The sequence below is a fragment of the Rhyacophila brunnea genome, unplaced genomic scaffold (genome assembly GCF_057557595.1).
Source record: "Rhyacophila brunnea isolate RB1 unplaced genomic scaffold, BYU_Rbru_1.0 scaffold_24, whole genome shotgun sequence".
NCBI classification, from domain to species: Eukaryota; Metazoa; Arthropoda; class Insecta; order Trichoptera; family Rhyacophilidae; genus Rhyacophila; species Rhyacophila brunnea.
This window is the reverse complement of record NW_028232904.1, coordinates 21,131,846-21,148,940: the sequence shown is the minus strand read 5'-3', so window position 1 is coordinate 21,148,940 and position 17,095 is coordinate 21,131,846. Positions and strand designations below refer to the sequence as shown.

The 17,095-nt window shown below is 34.3% G+C and overlaps 1 protein-coding gene across 1 annotated transcript in view; it reads left to right on the top strand.

The window, feature by feature from the left end:
- The window catches only part of Esyt2 (extended synaptotagmin-like protein 2), an 85,699-nt gene that overhangs the window by 58,280 nt on the left and 10,324 nt on the right, over window positions 1–17,095 (top strand). Inside the window, exons 13-23 of the mRNA XM_085950996.1 lie at window positions 2,615–2,663; window positions 3,036–3,125; window positions 7,304–7,390; window positions 8,371–8,529; window positions 9,139–9,291; window positions 11,152–11,338; window positions 13,121–13,216; window positions 14,725–14,791; window positions 15,110–15,202; window positions 15,900–15,996; window positions 16,599–16,742. Coding sequence (XP_085807122.1) covers window positions 2,615–2,663; window positions 3,036–3,125; window positions 7,304–7,390; window positions 8,371–8,529; window positions 9,139–9,291; window positions 11,152–11,338; window positions 13,121–13,216; window positions 14,725–14,791; window positions 15,110–15,202; window positions 15,900–15,996; window positions 16,599–16,742 — 1,222 coding nt within the window. The remainder of the gene's footprint in view (window positions 1–2,614; window positions 2,664–3,035; window positions 3,126–7,303; window positions 7,391–8,370; window positions 8,530–9,138; window positions 9,292–11,151; window positions 11,339–13,120; window positions 13,217–14,724; window positions 14,792–15,109; window positions 15,203–15,899; window positions 15,997–16,598; window positions 16,743–17,095) is intronic.

The following is a 17,095-nucleotide window of genomic DNA, read 5'->3' as shown; positions in this document are numbered from 1 at the left end:
ATGAATTTTATGTCAGTACTATACGACCCACGGTTGGGCTGTCTTTAATATACAGCCATATATTCCCGATACATCATTTCACGGTGAAGTGTAATACGGCGAACTGCATACATACAAGTTTCCGGACACGTCTAGTTGTAGCACTATGAAACTGAGCCATCGATATATGCATAATACTAATGGATCATTTGAGAACAAGACCTCATTTATAAAATCTTGAAAATATCATTATAGAATTAATTACAATCATGTATTTAACATTGATGTTGATTAATTTTGTTACATATGCACATTGAATGTTTTAATCCTCAGCTGCTCAATTAGGCTGTGATCAATGATTAAAAAATACATTGGCAATGGTGTTTGATTCCCTCAGGACGTGCTTTTTGTTGTCTTTGAATCATATGATATCGATGTCTGCTTACTAACTTAAAACATAATATGAATGCTTAGTGGGTTTTGGTTGCATGAAGTATATTAATATATATTTTAACCTAGTCAAAAGAATTTTTTAGCAATACCAAAGGGTTTGGCAAATAAACGGGCTATGCTAATCAATTATGTACAATTTACTTAATTAAATGATTAGCTTTAACCGTTTTCTCTACAATAACTTGTATGGTTTTGCAATATCTGCTATGTGTACAAACGTTTTGTTCAAAATACAATTAATAATACTGAACATACCGTTAAAAAAAGGTAAATATGTTGAATTGTAAATATTATGAAAATATATTATTAATCGTTAGAACCACATCAAAAATATTGAATGTTACTGTTACTAAAGCCTCAATGACATTGAGCTACTTTACAAGCTGCTTGTTGGTGAATTTAAAAGCGGGCGAGTCAGCTAGTGCGATTGTGATGATGACACAAAACTTTCCACTCATTCAGAAGTCAACAAGCTAGCGAGTTGAAACCGTCATTTTTGGTACTATTTTGACAGGACGTATTGAGTAGTCGGTTTTTTTACCGGGAGGTCACTACTATCGCTCTACTGCGCAGACGTAGTAGGCCCACACGCCAGCATGTAAAGTTGACCTGCTTTCAACTTTTCTCCGTAGATTGCTTACAATCTGCTTGTTAGCTTGTTCGATGGTGACACTGGGCGAGTAGATTGTAAATTCGCCAACAAGCAGCTTGTAAAGTAGCTCAATGTCATTGACGCATAACAGATAGCAAGTTTTGTTTTTATTGACTTTTTAAATATTTTTAAAATTTCAATTACAATTGTTAAAGAAACAACCTATTCAGCGATGCACACAAACTAAAAATCGCCATGAGATACACATAGTAGGTATTGGAGAATAAACTGTGATATATGTTAATATTAAATTGGTTTAATAACCTTTATGTGTATGTTGTGTCCTAATACATTGTATGTATCATTGTATATTGCAAAGTTAATTAGATTGTATATTGCATGTTGTCATAGTAACGCTTTATTATTTAATTTTGCCAACTGTTTGATGGAAATGGATCATTTTTTAATTATTGAGTTATTTATTTAAAAGATCGTCAACCCTTAGGAAATTTGATGGTACATAAAAAAGGTTATCTTCAAAATGTATGGCTTTTGTGTAGGTACATAATTTAAATATATATCTATTGTATTAAAAAATGATTCACTTCTGTTAAACTGAATTGTTGTATTGGTGACTATGAAAATAAATAATTAATACTAAAGAAGACCATCTTATCTAAATTACATGTCATCATCATTGACTCTACAGACTTGACAACTCCCAGGATATCTCTTCACGTCTGCCTATCCTGAGCTGTAGTTCTCCAGTTTTGAAGACCCATTATGTCTTTTTTTATATCTATCAGCGTAGTCACGCCAGTTCAACTTGAGTCATCTATTCTTAACAATCCATTCATCCCGCTTAACAAATTGCGTTATTCTTGATATAATATGCGATGGAACTCTGACTTGTACCTCGTTCACCAGACACCATTTTCTTGAATATATAATGAATACATACATAATGAATGGCGTAAAGGGGAATATCACATATCAGTAGATACCAGTGGCGAAGGGTGGAGGTAGGCTGTGGAGATTTGACATAAATAGTGCACACTAAACTATGTCAGACATATTTATTTATTTTGATTTATTTAAGAATACATAATATTACAGATGGTGTTAGTTAGTTTTTTTAAATTCATTAAGCCCTGTCTAAACCAAACCATAATTGATAAAAAATATTCTTCTATCTGTAAAATATCTAAAATTATGTATGATTTAATGGAATAATTTGTTGCCTATTATCTATTATGGCTTGGTTTACGCAGGTTTTAAGTTGAATTTTTAAAACTAACCAACACTATCTGCAATTTGTAGTCTTAATTCAATGAAAACATATACGTATGACTGACAAAGTTTAGTGTGTACTATTTATGTCGGATCTTAACAGAATACCTCAACCATTTACCGCTTGTTAATATTACTATGGTCACCAATACAAACAATTAATCACTTTTTCACAATATTTCTACACAGTAAATTGGTTTACTTTTTATGTACCATTTATGTAAATTGTACAGTTTTGTTATTTATGTTGACTGAAATGTATATAATATGTGTTACTGATTTGTTTACTTATGTTGACAGATGTACAATCGAGATCAGCAGTGTTGCAAAGAAAGGACAAATCGATACTGTAAGAATTTTTTGGAAACATCTATATTTATAATTTAAAAAAAAAACAATATTTTTGATGAATCTAGCAACATTTTTATTACGTATATAATGATTTGTGAGATTACGGCAGTGTAATGTCTTCCATTTGCCGCGGAATATAAAAAAACATGGATGTTTATTTGTATCAGAATATTTTATTCTTATAGAATGTTCATTTATTCACGCACAGATGTATTTTGATCTGAACTACGCATTGCTTATACACATTGTACTGGATGATTTGAGCATTCTGTTACAATGTTAATACAAAATACAGTAGTGCCACGAAAGAAGGAGATTTCGATTGGTGAGTTGTATGTATGAGGAGACTTATTTTTTTTATATTTTTCAGTGGCTCACTTTGGAGCAGGCAAAGCATGGACAGGTCCATGTGCGTTTGACGTGGTACAAACTCAGTGCGCTCATGTCTGACCTCAAACAAGTAAGCAACACATTGCTTAACATTAATAATAAAATAAATTATACTAAATTCTACACATTGTTGTCGATACCTATTTCGGCTGTATAATACCATTATCATGACTCTAAAAATAAATGACTTTTCTATGTTTAATTAAGTATAAAACTCATAAAATGAGACAAAATGGTCTTTCTCTCTCATCTTGGAACAATTCAAGAATAATACCTACTTACTGATTGGAAACCGTATTAATACATTGGACGCTAAAGACGTACCTAGCGTGTAACGATTAGGTGGCCATTCGATATAATTAACATACTATTTAAATGTGGTAATTAAAAAGTAATTATCTAGTCAGCAGTTAAGGGGGATGTCATCAAAAGTTTCGATTTCATAGAGCCATCTATTCCCCGAATTACAAAGCATATAGGTCAAAATTATATCAGAATCTAATTCCAATTACAATCCAATTTGAATGAATCTTCGAGGCATCTTATCTAGATGTCACTGTAATTATATATTAATAAAAAATCTAAAAACAGATGATATAATTACAGTTATTATTTAAACAATGGTATATATATTTTTTGCATTTTATTTCAATCGGACTTTTTTTATATTTCGTCAGATTATTATAAAAATATACGTGGACCATCGACCTTATAATAATTACTTATGTGAGTTTAATTGGAATGAATTGGATTGTATTAGAATTTGGATTTTATAGTAATATTAAAAAAATATATACATATAATAATATTGTGTAATGATATTTATATGTGATAACAATCTGTGAATTATTGACATTCTAATAGTAATGAAGATAGGTAATTAATTAGGTATGGAATCATTAGACCATACACATGATCTCCATAAAAATGGCGTCATATGCTATTTTACAACACATTTTTAGAAAATAATGATTAGGTTACCTAAGTAAAAATATAAATATTATCAATACATTATTAGAACAATCCGAAGATGACAGCCGGTTTGGTGATTTGAAAATAATTAAATATACCCAAAACATTGACAATAATATTTTATTCTCATCATAAGAAAATATACCAAACATCTGAATAGAATTGACCCATAGGGACTTTTTATTTTGTTTGGCATTCACAAAACGTAATAATAATAATATGTAGGCAGGCACACTGCAGGGTTTATTTGGAAAGCATCTGTCAGTCGAGCAGGTACCTACCTAGTAATATATCAATGCTGGCTGAATTGGCGCGGACAGGGAACTAAGAAATATTTTTTTTTCTTTTCTGTGGTCCGGACCATTCCAAACAAGCAATGTTGCGCCAGTTTTAATTTGTGACTAGGTATAAATATGCCAGTCGAGATTATTTTTGGTAGGTAAATACTTCTGATTACTTATACAAATATTGAAAACTGGTTAAGTATAACCAAATAAGGCCTGATCTAATTATTTAAATCTGAATAGGTATATCCCAAATTAATTTTACTAATTAATTTTGACATTATTTAGTTTGCAGATATTTTATTAGTAATATTTTTTTTATGTAGCTACTTACAAACATTGTGTCAATTTTATTTTCGATGAATATATATTAAGTAGATATGTTAATTACTTAACACATTGACTGCTGACTAGATAATTGCTTTTTAATTACCACATTTAAATAGTATGCTAATTATATCGATTGGCCACCTAATCGTTACGCACTATGTACGTCTTTAGTGTCCAAGTCGATATGCCCTGGATCGAGGGGCCCTGGCATCTCCCAAACATAAAAATTATCAGAATGATTTTAAACATTGAAATTGAAAGCCAATAAACTATACCTTTGGGCTTATACAAATAAAAACACTGCAAAAATATGATTTGTAATAATTCTCCAGCACCCTTTTTAGAAAAATTTCTTATATTTTAATTTCTAACACAAAAATTTCGAAAAAAAAACAAACAAAATTTTAGAAACCCAATCCCTAATGAACTGTCAAAAAATTCTCGGTGTCCAACTGAATTCAGGAGTGGTGTTGGTCATGGCTGGGGAGGGCTGACAGGGCTCTAGTCTGGGGGCCCGGGTTGTGGGGGGCCCGGCGTGTCGGGTTGACCAGATAAGTGAGATAAACACACATCATAAAGTAGCTTTAATAGTAAAAAAAGTCGCTATTACACTTCATGGCCATGAACATTTTCAATTACTTATATAATTGTGCAATATATTTTTTGATTATTACGTGCCGATACTCGACAGCTCCATTATTAAAGTAGATGTATTAAAAATCGCCAATAATTCACTGTATATGTACCCTTAATTTGAACTAAAACACAATTTGAAAAACGTTAATGTAGTGTTTCACACTGCCTTTAATCTTAGCGGTAGGTAGGGGGCCCGCCAAATATCCTAGCCTGGGGGCCCGTTTCAGGATGTGGGGACCATGGTGTAGGTACACCGAGTGCAAAAGACCGATAAACGATAAATTAGGCTGTGAAGAAGAAAAAGAGCCTATGGGACTAATTTACATTCTCCTCCTTGCCCCCCCCCAATATTAAATCCTGGGTGCGCCACTGCTTATTGGTGTAATAATTAGATTCATTTGCGAAAATTCGCGTTCACGTTCACTTGAAGAAATGGTAATAGAATTCAATGCATATATATCAAAGTTTTTCAGGATATGTATGTCTTTTCATATAAGATGATTCAGGAAAACTAACTTGTACCTACCTACTACGTAAGGTCGAACATTATAACTGAGAATGTCTCAGGAGCAGTTACCCAAACTGAGGTTGCCATGCATTCAAGTGTGCTTTAACCGAATTTATATGACTAGTCAAGAGTGGCCATGAAAGAAAGGAACACATAAGCAAAATTAAAAATTTTGGTAGCTCATACAAAGCTGATAATTATGAATTATCTAACGAAGTAAAAACATCTTTTACAACAATTTACCACACCGGCTGACGGGTGACACCAACACTATTTACGCCACTGCTCAAATGCGTTGATGATACGCACACACACAATAGAAAAATTAGAGGTAACGTTACTAGCAGTGTATTAAAATTGACTGATGAATGTTTGCTTTATTTTATCAATATACAAGTAAACAAATGAGAAGACGGCTTAATGTAAATGCTAACATAAATTTCTCAAATGGTTTCAGACCATTCGTAATAAAATATATTACCATGTGCATGCCTACTAACGGCACGTATCTACATACGAGGTAGGTACCTATTATTCATGCGAACTAGAATCTAATACAGATGACAGTTATTTCGGTATCGCACGCTGTTGCCGCTAGAGGCAGCACGTCCTTGACGACTGTATTTAATTTGAAATTAGTAAATAACATAATAAATATAAATTAAAATATTACGTTAAATATATCTAAAAAGTAAGAAAAATATATTGAACAGGCCCACGTTTTCGCTTGATGCAATTATTGAAAATTGAACATTTTTATTTTTCGTAAAAATCGATTGATTTTAGATTGAAAAAAAAACATTAAAACTATAATTAATTGACAAAAGAGATTCACTAGTTCCAAGAAAACTTATTAAACAACATTAAATCGATAATTTTGTTTCAAGAAATTACTTGGAACAATAAATATTTATTTTAGTAAAGCCCTTATTTTTAGCCGTTTTTTCAAATTTGTCGCTTTCTCTTTGAAATAAAAAAATATATTTTATTTTTCCCATTGTATTTAGATAGGTATCGATCGATTAAAATATGTTTAAAGCTTTAATTTGATAATGAATTTCTATGCCTCTCCCCCTTAATGTGATTAATTGAAAAAGTGAAATCAATTTACTTTTGTACAGGTTACATTTTTGTTTCCGTGAACCCGTGTGTTTCCATACTCTGAGACAGTGCTTCACAAAATTTTTGATAGCACGACCCTCTTGATGATAACACTTTGATTAATTCATTCAAACAAAAAATAAATGAAAAGTAAAAATCTGGACGTTTTTACACGTCTAAAAAGGCGTCAAAAAGAGAGTGTGTCCAGGGAAATAGGACATAATATAAGGTAAACGTTAATGTATCAATATTTTGAGAATTTTATATTCTCTACAATTCGCCGAGACCAGGTATATGATTTTTGCAACCCAACAAATATGAAACGCTGATTTAGAGTTATGGGAAATTAATAATGCTGCCGTTAAACAGTTTTACAACATGCAGTATTAAATGTATTTTAACAATTCTATTTTATAGGCAATCCAAGAAACCCAACTTCTGCGTGTGAGCGGAATGAGCACAGCCATCTTGACTGTCTTCATCGATTCCTGCAAGAATTTGCCTGTAAGTATGGAAAACACATGGTTTTCAAACTTTTTAATTTCACGTCGTCCTTTTGTATAAAGATTTTTTCACAAAAAAAATTAATCAACTAGTCGAATAGGTGATGCCGTTGTTCACCGCACAGTTTCTAAAATCTTGGAATCAATCTAGACTATAAAGTATTCTTAAGCAGTATTCTGTCCATATTATATTGTACTAATGGTTTATCAGTATCGCTTACTTTGTATTTTTTGATTATTGCATAATGTGGCGCATCGGCTGAAAACTGTAATGCCATAATATGTTGCAGGATGAATAAATAAACTGTACATCTAATCATTCATTGAATTCTACATAGCCAACCGGTCCTGTGTGAGGACAGATGAATGCAAACAGTTACAGCCAGTTTAAATGTTCAACACTGTCTTTACATGCATATAAAAAAATCATTGCTTGCATTAATTAACATAATAAGTACCTATATGATGATTTTAAATAATTAATAAGGGCTCATGTGCCAAGTATTTTATTATGTGAAAAACACAAGTTATTAAAAATGTTTAACATAAAAAAGTAATGAAATGCACTTCCTATATACTATTTAAAAAATAGTGTTAATTATGTCTTGAAAAGAAAGGTTCTAAGTGCTGGTCAAGAAAATTTAATTTAGCCTATTGACAAAGGGGCCTAACTCAAATATATAGCTCGCTGCTAAAGCCATTCTGTATGAAAACTCTGATGTTGGATAAAAGCACATAGGCCTTTATTTATGAAAACACTATGCACTGTTAGAACTTGTCCACTCTGAACATTGGGGTCTACTCCCATATTTTTTTTCCATTACTTGTGCCCTTATTAACACTGGCGTTTATAATAAAACCGTATGCTTGACTCAGTTTTGAAGTTTGTGGCGTTTAGGTCAATTTTGAATAGTAGATGCAGATTTTATTATTCTGTTTTTGAAATTGCTTTTTTGATTTGAATTATTACGTCTGTTACAGAATGCCCGTCCCCAGTCGAAACCGGATTCTTATCTGACGATCAACGTAGGAAAGAAGACAGAAAATACAGCCGTCCAGATGAGAACCGGTGACCCCGTCTTCGAAATAGGCTATACCTTCTTGGTTGGCAACCCTGAGAACGACACCATTCACATCAGGGTTAATTATTTATATTATTATATATATAGGTATCTTATACCATTGTTTGATTATTTCGTTTTTTCTGTCGTTACTTGTTATGCCTAATATGCATCTCTCCATTCCACACTGTGTTACAGTGATAAATTCTGAATAAAATAAAAATTTCATAACCCCCTATTATGTTAAGCCGAAACTGATGTAATGTGCAAAGAAAAGCCCTCATCTTTAATGATGACGTATTTACGATAGATTGACATTTCAAATATATCTTATTTGTTAAACCACGATGGTTGTGCGGCTTAAGAGTCCCAGGTTCGAATCCTGGGTCTGGCAAGTACACATTATTTTTCAATTTGTGTATGAGTCAGAGTATGGTCCTAACAGGTAGAGCAAGTGGCTGACATCCATTTCTCATAAAAACAAAAAAATCTGTTAATAAAAACCTCCAATCTGTGGAGGCCCATATGATCTTATTAGGATCGGAAGTGGTCGGATTCAATATATTATTCTGTGATTATACTTATTGATTTAATAACCGATGCTTAATTTTAGTACATCTTTATATTTTCTGACGGTTTGGTCCCTTTATAAAGTTAGTGTATTGAAAACATTATATTTTGTTTTCAGGCTATGGACCAGAAGACTGGAAACCAGATCGGAATGTTGGACTACAATTTGACCGGCCTTTTGGATAAACCCAATCTATCGGTGGATAAGCAGCCTTTCTCTCTCCAACGCGGTGGACCCGACTCCAAGATCATCCTCTCATTCTCTCTTAGGGTAAAGACATGAGCTTATTCATATTTTGTCAAGAATTCTGTGGTTCCAGGGCAAAAGTTCTGTGTCAATTTTGTTACAGCTGACACGATTGCAATTCAAATAGTTTTCAAGATGGTGTAGTTTAGAAATTCATTCATACACAGGTAGGTTGTTAAGATTTGACATAAATAGTGCACACTTAACTTTGCCAGTCATACTTATATATTTTCGTTGAAATAAGAATACAATTTGCAGATGGTGCTGATAATTTTTTTAAATTCAATTAACAGCATCGCTGCCGGCGGCGCCGATCGGAGCCGCGTAGTCACTCATAGTCGGTGCCGCCGTATCCGATCGAAGCCGCCTGTATATTAATCACAATTGTCATTATTTCACTGGCACTACCATTGAGTGATGTATTTCTTAGCTGGCATTGTAGATGAATACGTTACCGATATTTTTCGCCAGTTGGTTTTTAATTTGTTTTTTTTTTATAGACATTTTTCGGCACTGTGTTCTATAAGGTCCTACCTACATACCACTTATCATTATCACTTATCACATGTTCGGCAGTGGCAGCATTAGGTTATTTAGAATATTTTTCAGTATGATTTTATAAAGATAAAAAGTTTCTTAGTCAAGCACGCCACTGTTCAAAGAAAATATTAATTGGTCTTCATATTAGTGTTACTCAAGTGGATTGCTTTGAAATTTGATACTTTTCATAACATGGTGAGCACCAAATCTCATAAAACAATTAGGGAACAGATATATTTCGTTATCTCAGGCCATAAAAAATCCATAAAATAAATTGCATAAGCAGCGAACCTGTTAAATCCTCCCAACCAGATGTGTTGATTGGTTTTTTAAAATTCATTAAGCCATGCCTATACCAAATCGTAATCTATAAAAATTATTCTTCTATCTATAAAATATCTAAAATTATGTATGGTTTAATTGTATAATTTTAGATATTTTATAGATGAACGAATATTTTTTCACTATTATCTACTGTGGCTTGGATCAAGTAGGGTTTAGTTGAATTTTAAAAACTAACAAACACTCTCTATACATTGTAGCCTTAGTTCAATGAAAACAAATACGTTTGACTGACAAAGCGTAATGTGCACTATTTATGTTGAATCTTAACAGCCTACCTACACCCTTCGCCATTGCGTGATGTGTGTAGAAATATTCATAGAAACAATATGACATTCATAAAATCACATTATCAAGAATTAGTTACAAGAGCCACAATCCACACCAGCATGTTATGATCAGCAGGGTCGGTCCTAGTATGTGTGAGGCCCCTAAGTACGGAGCGCAAATAACGGGGGAGGTTACTCAGCAGTGCAAATATTTAAAGATACTTTTTAAAAAAAATCTTGAAATCGTTCTTTATAGTTTAACAACATAATAACGAGCCCGAAACGTTGAGGAAAGAAGGAAGAAGTACACGCGGTGAAAACCCAATCTATTACGATAGACTAAACTACTTGCCCAATTAATTATCTGTTATGGTTTGTTTTAGGCAGGGCTTAATGAATTTTTAAAAACTAACTAACACCATCTGTAATATGTATTCTTAATTCAACAAAAAAAAAAGTATGCACAATTTTTTATCAGATTGCCCATAGCATACCTAGATTATATGGTTTGGTTAGACAGGGTTTAATTTAATTTTAAAAACTAATTAGCACCATCTGTAATTTGTATTCTTAGTTCAATGAAAATGACTAACAATGTTTAATGTGTACTATTTACATTGGATCTTAACAGCCTACCTCTACCCCTCGCCACTGTCATTCGGTAGCCAATTAACACTCCATAACTGATTTACCAATGATTTATTATTATTAATTCAATCTGCTAATATTACAGCTTTTGAAGCGTGCGGATCCTGAATTGGCGAGCACCCAAGACGAGGAATCTCTCAACTCTGACCGTAGCTCTATCGGAGGTTCCAGCGGAATCGGAGGAACAAAAGAAAACACTCCGCTCCTGAGCAGGGGAGCTTCTTCCAAGAGCATTGTCACTGGCCCTAACAGCCCCGCTCTCATCGCTCAGGGTATTTTTATGATTAGCATTTCATAGATTTTGTATTTCCGAGGTTTTTTTTTTAAACGTCTTCTACTATTTTTTTGTGTATGTTGTAATTTTTCTCCCTTCAGTAAAAAAGGTGGTAACCCACATAAACTAAATAATATAATACAATAAATCTCAAAAATTGCAAAAATTGATGAGGATTACTCCCAGAAATGATAAGATAGTGTTAAACTCTTGCTTTTATTATCCATGACATTATTATTAAGTTTCTGTGGGTTACAATCTTTTGCCCAAACATACTGTCATTATTAGACTAAGCCTTCTAAACTTCTTGTTAAATGTTAGCATTCAGAAAACCCTGGGTTCAAATCCTGGTTGGTTCAAATAAAATTTCAGAATGTTTTTTTCAGTAGTTAACATAATGGTTTTCAAACTTATTCATTTCACAGTGCCCATAGCCGGCTCTCACATCTAAACTCGCCTCGTCTGTCGCACAGTCATAAATCAAACTTTCTAGGAACGTCGCTCCGATGTTGCATATGAAGAGCGCACACATCTACCTAGCGACAGTCGCACGTAACCTATCAAAACATATATATATATTTGGATGCGGCGAGCCGGTTTAGTAAAAGTCGCATTCGACCAATGTGCGGAGCTCCATTTGGCAAGGTGTGTTTTGTGAATAACGATGACGTCGCATCGACGTATTCGACACGTTGCAGATGAGACAAGTTTTGATGTGCGAGCCTGCTTAAGTGTATAAAGATTTTTCACTCTAAAACACATTATTGATTAGCGGCATGGGTGAGTATAATAAGAGGGAAGTGAAATCATATCCGAAATCAATTCCGTGCGTATTTTCTACAATAAGGGAAGAGCAGTATGCTATGTTGAAGTTGTGTTATCACCGAAGCATGCAAATCTATCATTGTGACCCCTTGTATCAGTGTATTGAATTAAGATAGCCGGGATTTTTTTTAAATTTCGAATATCCTACGATGCCTCTGCGAATCAATCATGGAACCCCAGGGCACCGAAATGGTCACTTTGAAAACCTATTAGTTAGGAAATATGTATATTTCTTCTACTGCCTGAAGCCCAATAAGTATATAGCCGTTTGCAACAAAGAGCTTGAATTCCACTGCGCTATAAGGAGGTATGTGATTCACCAACTACAAGACCTCAAAAATACACCTGGCTTGAGTTGAAAAAAGATATCCGTGTCATTATGATACCTTATCTTTTCCCATCATGCGAATCAATAAAGCTATATTTTGGTGCACTTTAAATTATTCTTGTGTCAACACGTGCATTATACTTTTAATTTAACGTTCACTTAACATTATATTATAATAAATTATATTCGGTAAAACTTTCTGTATTAGAATTCTCAATTGACTCCTAATTTTAAAGAAATTACATCATTTTACGATCTGAATTTGCCTTGATATATAATATATTGTATCTCACGATGGTTTTATATATTTATTATTTCAAGGTCCATTCTTTCCCGTTCAATAAATGTACTCATTCCTTTAACTCCAACGATAGTGACACACTTTGGGAACATTATCAGCGTTGTATTCCTTCTGGAGATGCAGTAGATTTTTCAAGCTCTTTGGCCTGTAAGAAATATCCAACCCCACATCGATGTGTACCCACCCTTAGAAAAATGAAGCTGTTGACGATCGGATCGTCTGCACGCGTCATCGAGTGCCTGTCTGTACTATTTCCCATTGTTTTTTTTTTATGACGTTTGCGTGACTAACTTCAGTGTGTTTTGATGAATTATTAATGTATGAAGGTTCACCGAGTCCAGGAAGGAAAGAGCAACTTGTCCAGTTGGGAATCGTGGAACCTAGCACGCCGTCCGGTGATGTAGAACCTACCATCGAACAAAGTAAGCCTTAATGAATTACGCAAGTTGAGTAGAAACTCGACTATGTAGTCCACGACATAGACCCAAAGTAACTGTAATGGAGGGACATACAAGATTTATTTTGGTTAAACGGTCTGTTGTTTACGTCTTGCTTTGATTATTTACAATTTTGCGTGATTGTTAATCTAAATAAAAATGGTTGAGTATTTAAAAACTTCTTTTAAGCATTTTTATCTTACTGGAAAATAAATATTAAAGCATAAGACGTGTGATGCTTTATTTAATCATTGGCTTCAGTAACGTTTTCTTCAGTTTCGTTTATAAGAGTGCCCACGATGGCCAAGCGGTAACGCATCTGCTTATAAATTCACTGGTCTAGCAAAATTATATATTGTTTTTTTTAATACGTGTATATCCAGAGTATGGTCCTAATAAGTTGATCATGTGGCTAACATCTAACGGTTTTCTTCAGCATCTTTGATAAAGTATCATTTCTGTTTGAAGACAGATCATAGGACTTTCACAGTGTGAAGGCATCTTAGCAGACTTCTAACGATGATTGATTCTTGGGTATTCATTCAACTCTTCAGGCATATCTCAATGGATCCAAATACATATATTAAATGAAAATACAAGTACCGCATATCCAGGCAACGAAATTCAAACTCTTAACCGGCTCTATACCTTCAGTGATTTATCTCACTCTATGAGGCCGTGATTGACAGGCTGCACATACAAATTTCGCAAGTTTAAGCTCAAATTACTAGCCACTGTCGATTGATTTGCATAATCTAAAATATTAAACACACAGTGACATCTGTTTGAATAATTATGAAATACTAAAGCACAAATTATCGATATTACAGCGATTTTGGTAAGATCTTCGCTCTGTATTCAATGTGTGTCGTTAAAAATCTGCGGCCGGTCAGATACTGATATAGTAATATCGTGAGGCATAGAAAAGGTTAACACATCGATCGAAAAGTCAATTTGATCAACTTTTACTTTAGCGTACACAATATAAATGTTTACCAAGTTTTGCAATTCGTAACTTAACCTGAACTGTGCCGGAAGGTTTTGTATGGCGGCAAGTGAGAGGTTGCAAATTTTTTAACAAAAACAAACCTTATTACTTTTTTTTGAAATATCTTAAAATTTTATCATAAACACTTACCAATCATGTGCTAAACGTCTCATTATTGGACCAGTATTCTTCCGAATTTTAAATTATTCAAAACAAACGCCTGAGACTGGCATTCTGTCTTCAAAGACAGGCGAATAAGCTCACGTTTTTTGTATGGCCGGCACTGTACGCCCGGCCATATCTGCGAAATAGTTCGCTTTGGCAGAGAACCGGTTTCTCCTAAAAGATTTTTCTGTATTTGAAATTACGAACAACGCAGTTTTGTTTAGATATACTCGATTTTCTACTGTAAAAGATTGCTTTGAAATTGAATTTTGTTTATTGTAATGTATGATTAAAAATGTAATACAATAAACTCAATAATATTGTGGTATGTTTATTTCAGTTATACCTCAGGCACTTTCGGCCCCAGATAGCCCCAAACCTGTACGCCGAACTCTCAGTACGACATCGTAAGTCAATTACTTACCATATAATTATTATTCTTTACTGTTATCTCTTGGTGGACGGCCATAATTGTTTAAAGAAATACTGACACAATCATTATCATTATAATTTATTTGTTATATATCATTGGCGAAGGCTGGAGGTAGGCTGTTAAGATCCGCCATGAATAGTGCACACTAAACTTTGTCAGTCAAAATATTTTTTTTCATTGAAATAAGACTGCAAGTTACAGATGGTGTTAGTTAGTTTTTAAAATTTAATTGTCTGTCTAATGTTTTGTTATATTTTTATGAAGTATTTCATGTGTTTTAATTGTGTGACAGGTCAGCTGGCGAGGCTGGATTAGGAAGAATTCAACTGACTCTTCGGTACAGTGTCCAGAGACAACGATTGGTGGTTGTCGTGCACAAAATTGCGTAAGATACTTATTTAAAGGCCTAATACATAGTAATTAATAATTATTTAAATAAGTGAGCTTATGTGCCGATTTTTGGATAATCAAGAAATAGTGTATAATGATAGACAGGTGGCGCCGAATGAAACAGAATTAAGTAAATATTGTTTTATAAAAATGAATATTGTTTTGAGTGCCCATTATCTACACAAACGTCATAATTTAAAAAAATTAGGGCACTTTCAATTGCCAAAAGCAGCATTGCCATGTTATTTATTGTTTTGCTAAATTATGAACTATGCATTGGGTTCATGGTTTATATGACATTGACATCTCATCATCATCATCAGGGGCGCGACAACCCGGTGTGGGTCCTGGCCTCCTCCAACAACTCCCTCCACCTGTCCCTATCCAGTGTGGCCGCTTTCCAATTTGGTACCCCCAGAATACGGCAGTCACTGGCAGCTCCATCTAACCAGCGAATCTTTGGCCTTCCTCTTCTACGTCCTATTGGATTGCTGGACATCACTCTCTTTGCCGGTTCATTGTCATTCATACGGTGCACATGACCTAGCCATCGCAGTCTCCCAATCATAATTGATTGAACTGCGCTGCAATCTTCGTACAGCCCGTAGAGCTCAGCATTATATCTTCTCGACATTGACATCTATGCATATGCAATGCAATGATGTAACGACTAAATATTTTTTTTCTTACAGAAATATTCCGCTTAAGGACCCGACCAATATCCCAGACCCGTACGTGAAACTGTATATGCTGCCTGGCCGCTCCAAGGATTCTAAACGCAAGACTGCTGTAAGTCTATGTTTTTATTATCCTCTTCTTTTTACAATAGACTTATCTGAACGGCGATTTGTGGAACTACAAATCTCCCCGCTCTTTCATTACACCGACCCTCGCTTCTATCCATTACATTACATACAGTGCTATGAAATCACAGTAATGCCATTTTGGTTGAATATTGGTGCGATTAGGTACTCCGATCTTGGTCGCCCATTTGCTACATTAAGGGTATTACCAATATACCAATGATTAACTTACATTGAATATGTCATTGTCAGAGATGAGGATTGTTTCTTTCCACATTGCATTTTTAAACCATGTCCGATCCTAATAAGATCATATGGGCCTCCACGGAGTGGAGGTTTGTATTTACAGATTTTTAAAATTGTTTTTACGAGAAATGGATGTCAGCCACTTGCTCAACCTATTAGGTCCATACTCTGAATCGTACACAAATTGGAAAACAATATGTGTATTTGCCAGACCCAGGATTTGAACCTGGAACCCACGACGTTATAGGTCAACGCTTAAGCCGCTCGGCCATCGTGTGCGTTGCATTACATTGCATTAGTGCCAACTTAATATAATAATTACTCACGTCAAATTTTTTGCAGGTCATGAAAGACAATTGCAATCCAGTGTACGACGAGACATTTGAGTACATCATGTCACAAGGAGAAGTCAATTCACACCAACTGGAAGTCTCTGTCGCTTCGCAGAAGGGATTCTTCGGAGGTGGAAGTCCCATCATTGGACAGGTGCGTATTTTATATTAAACATATCCTTCTTCTTCTTCTTCGATGGCGCTACAGCGCAAGTCGAGCCCTGGCCTCCTCCACCGCCGTCCTCCAGCCGGAACGGTCCTCCGCACGTCTTTTCCAGTTCATGATTTTTAGCAGCTGGTTGGTATCTTTTGTAATGTTGTCACCCCATCGTGTGTGTGGCTTTCCCACTGGCCTTTTCCCCCCTGGGTTTCCCCTGGTTAAGGATATCCACAAGTTTTAAATTAATCTGTAATATATCTGTTATCTACCGCCGGCACATATGTATAGTTGTACGAAGATACTTAGAGAATATTACGATGAACAATTTACAAATAGTGAACTATTTG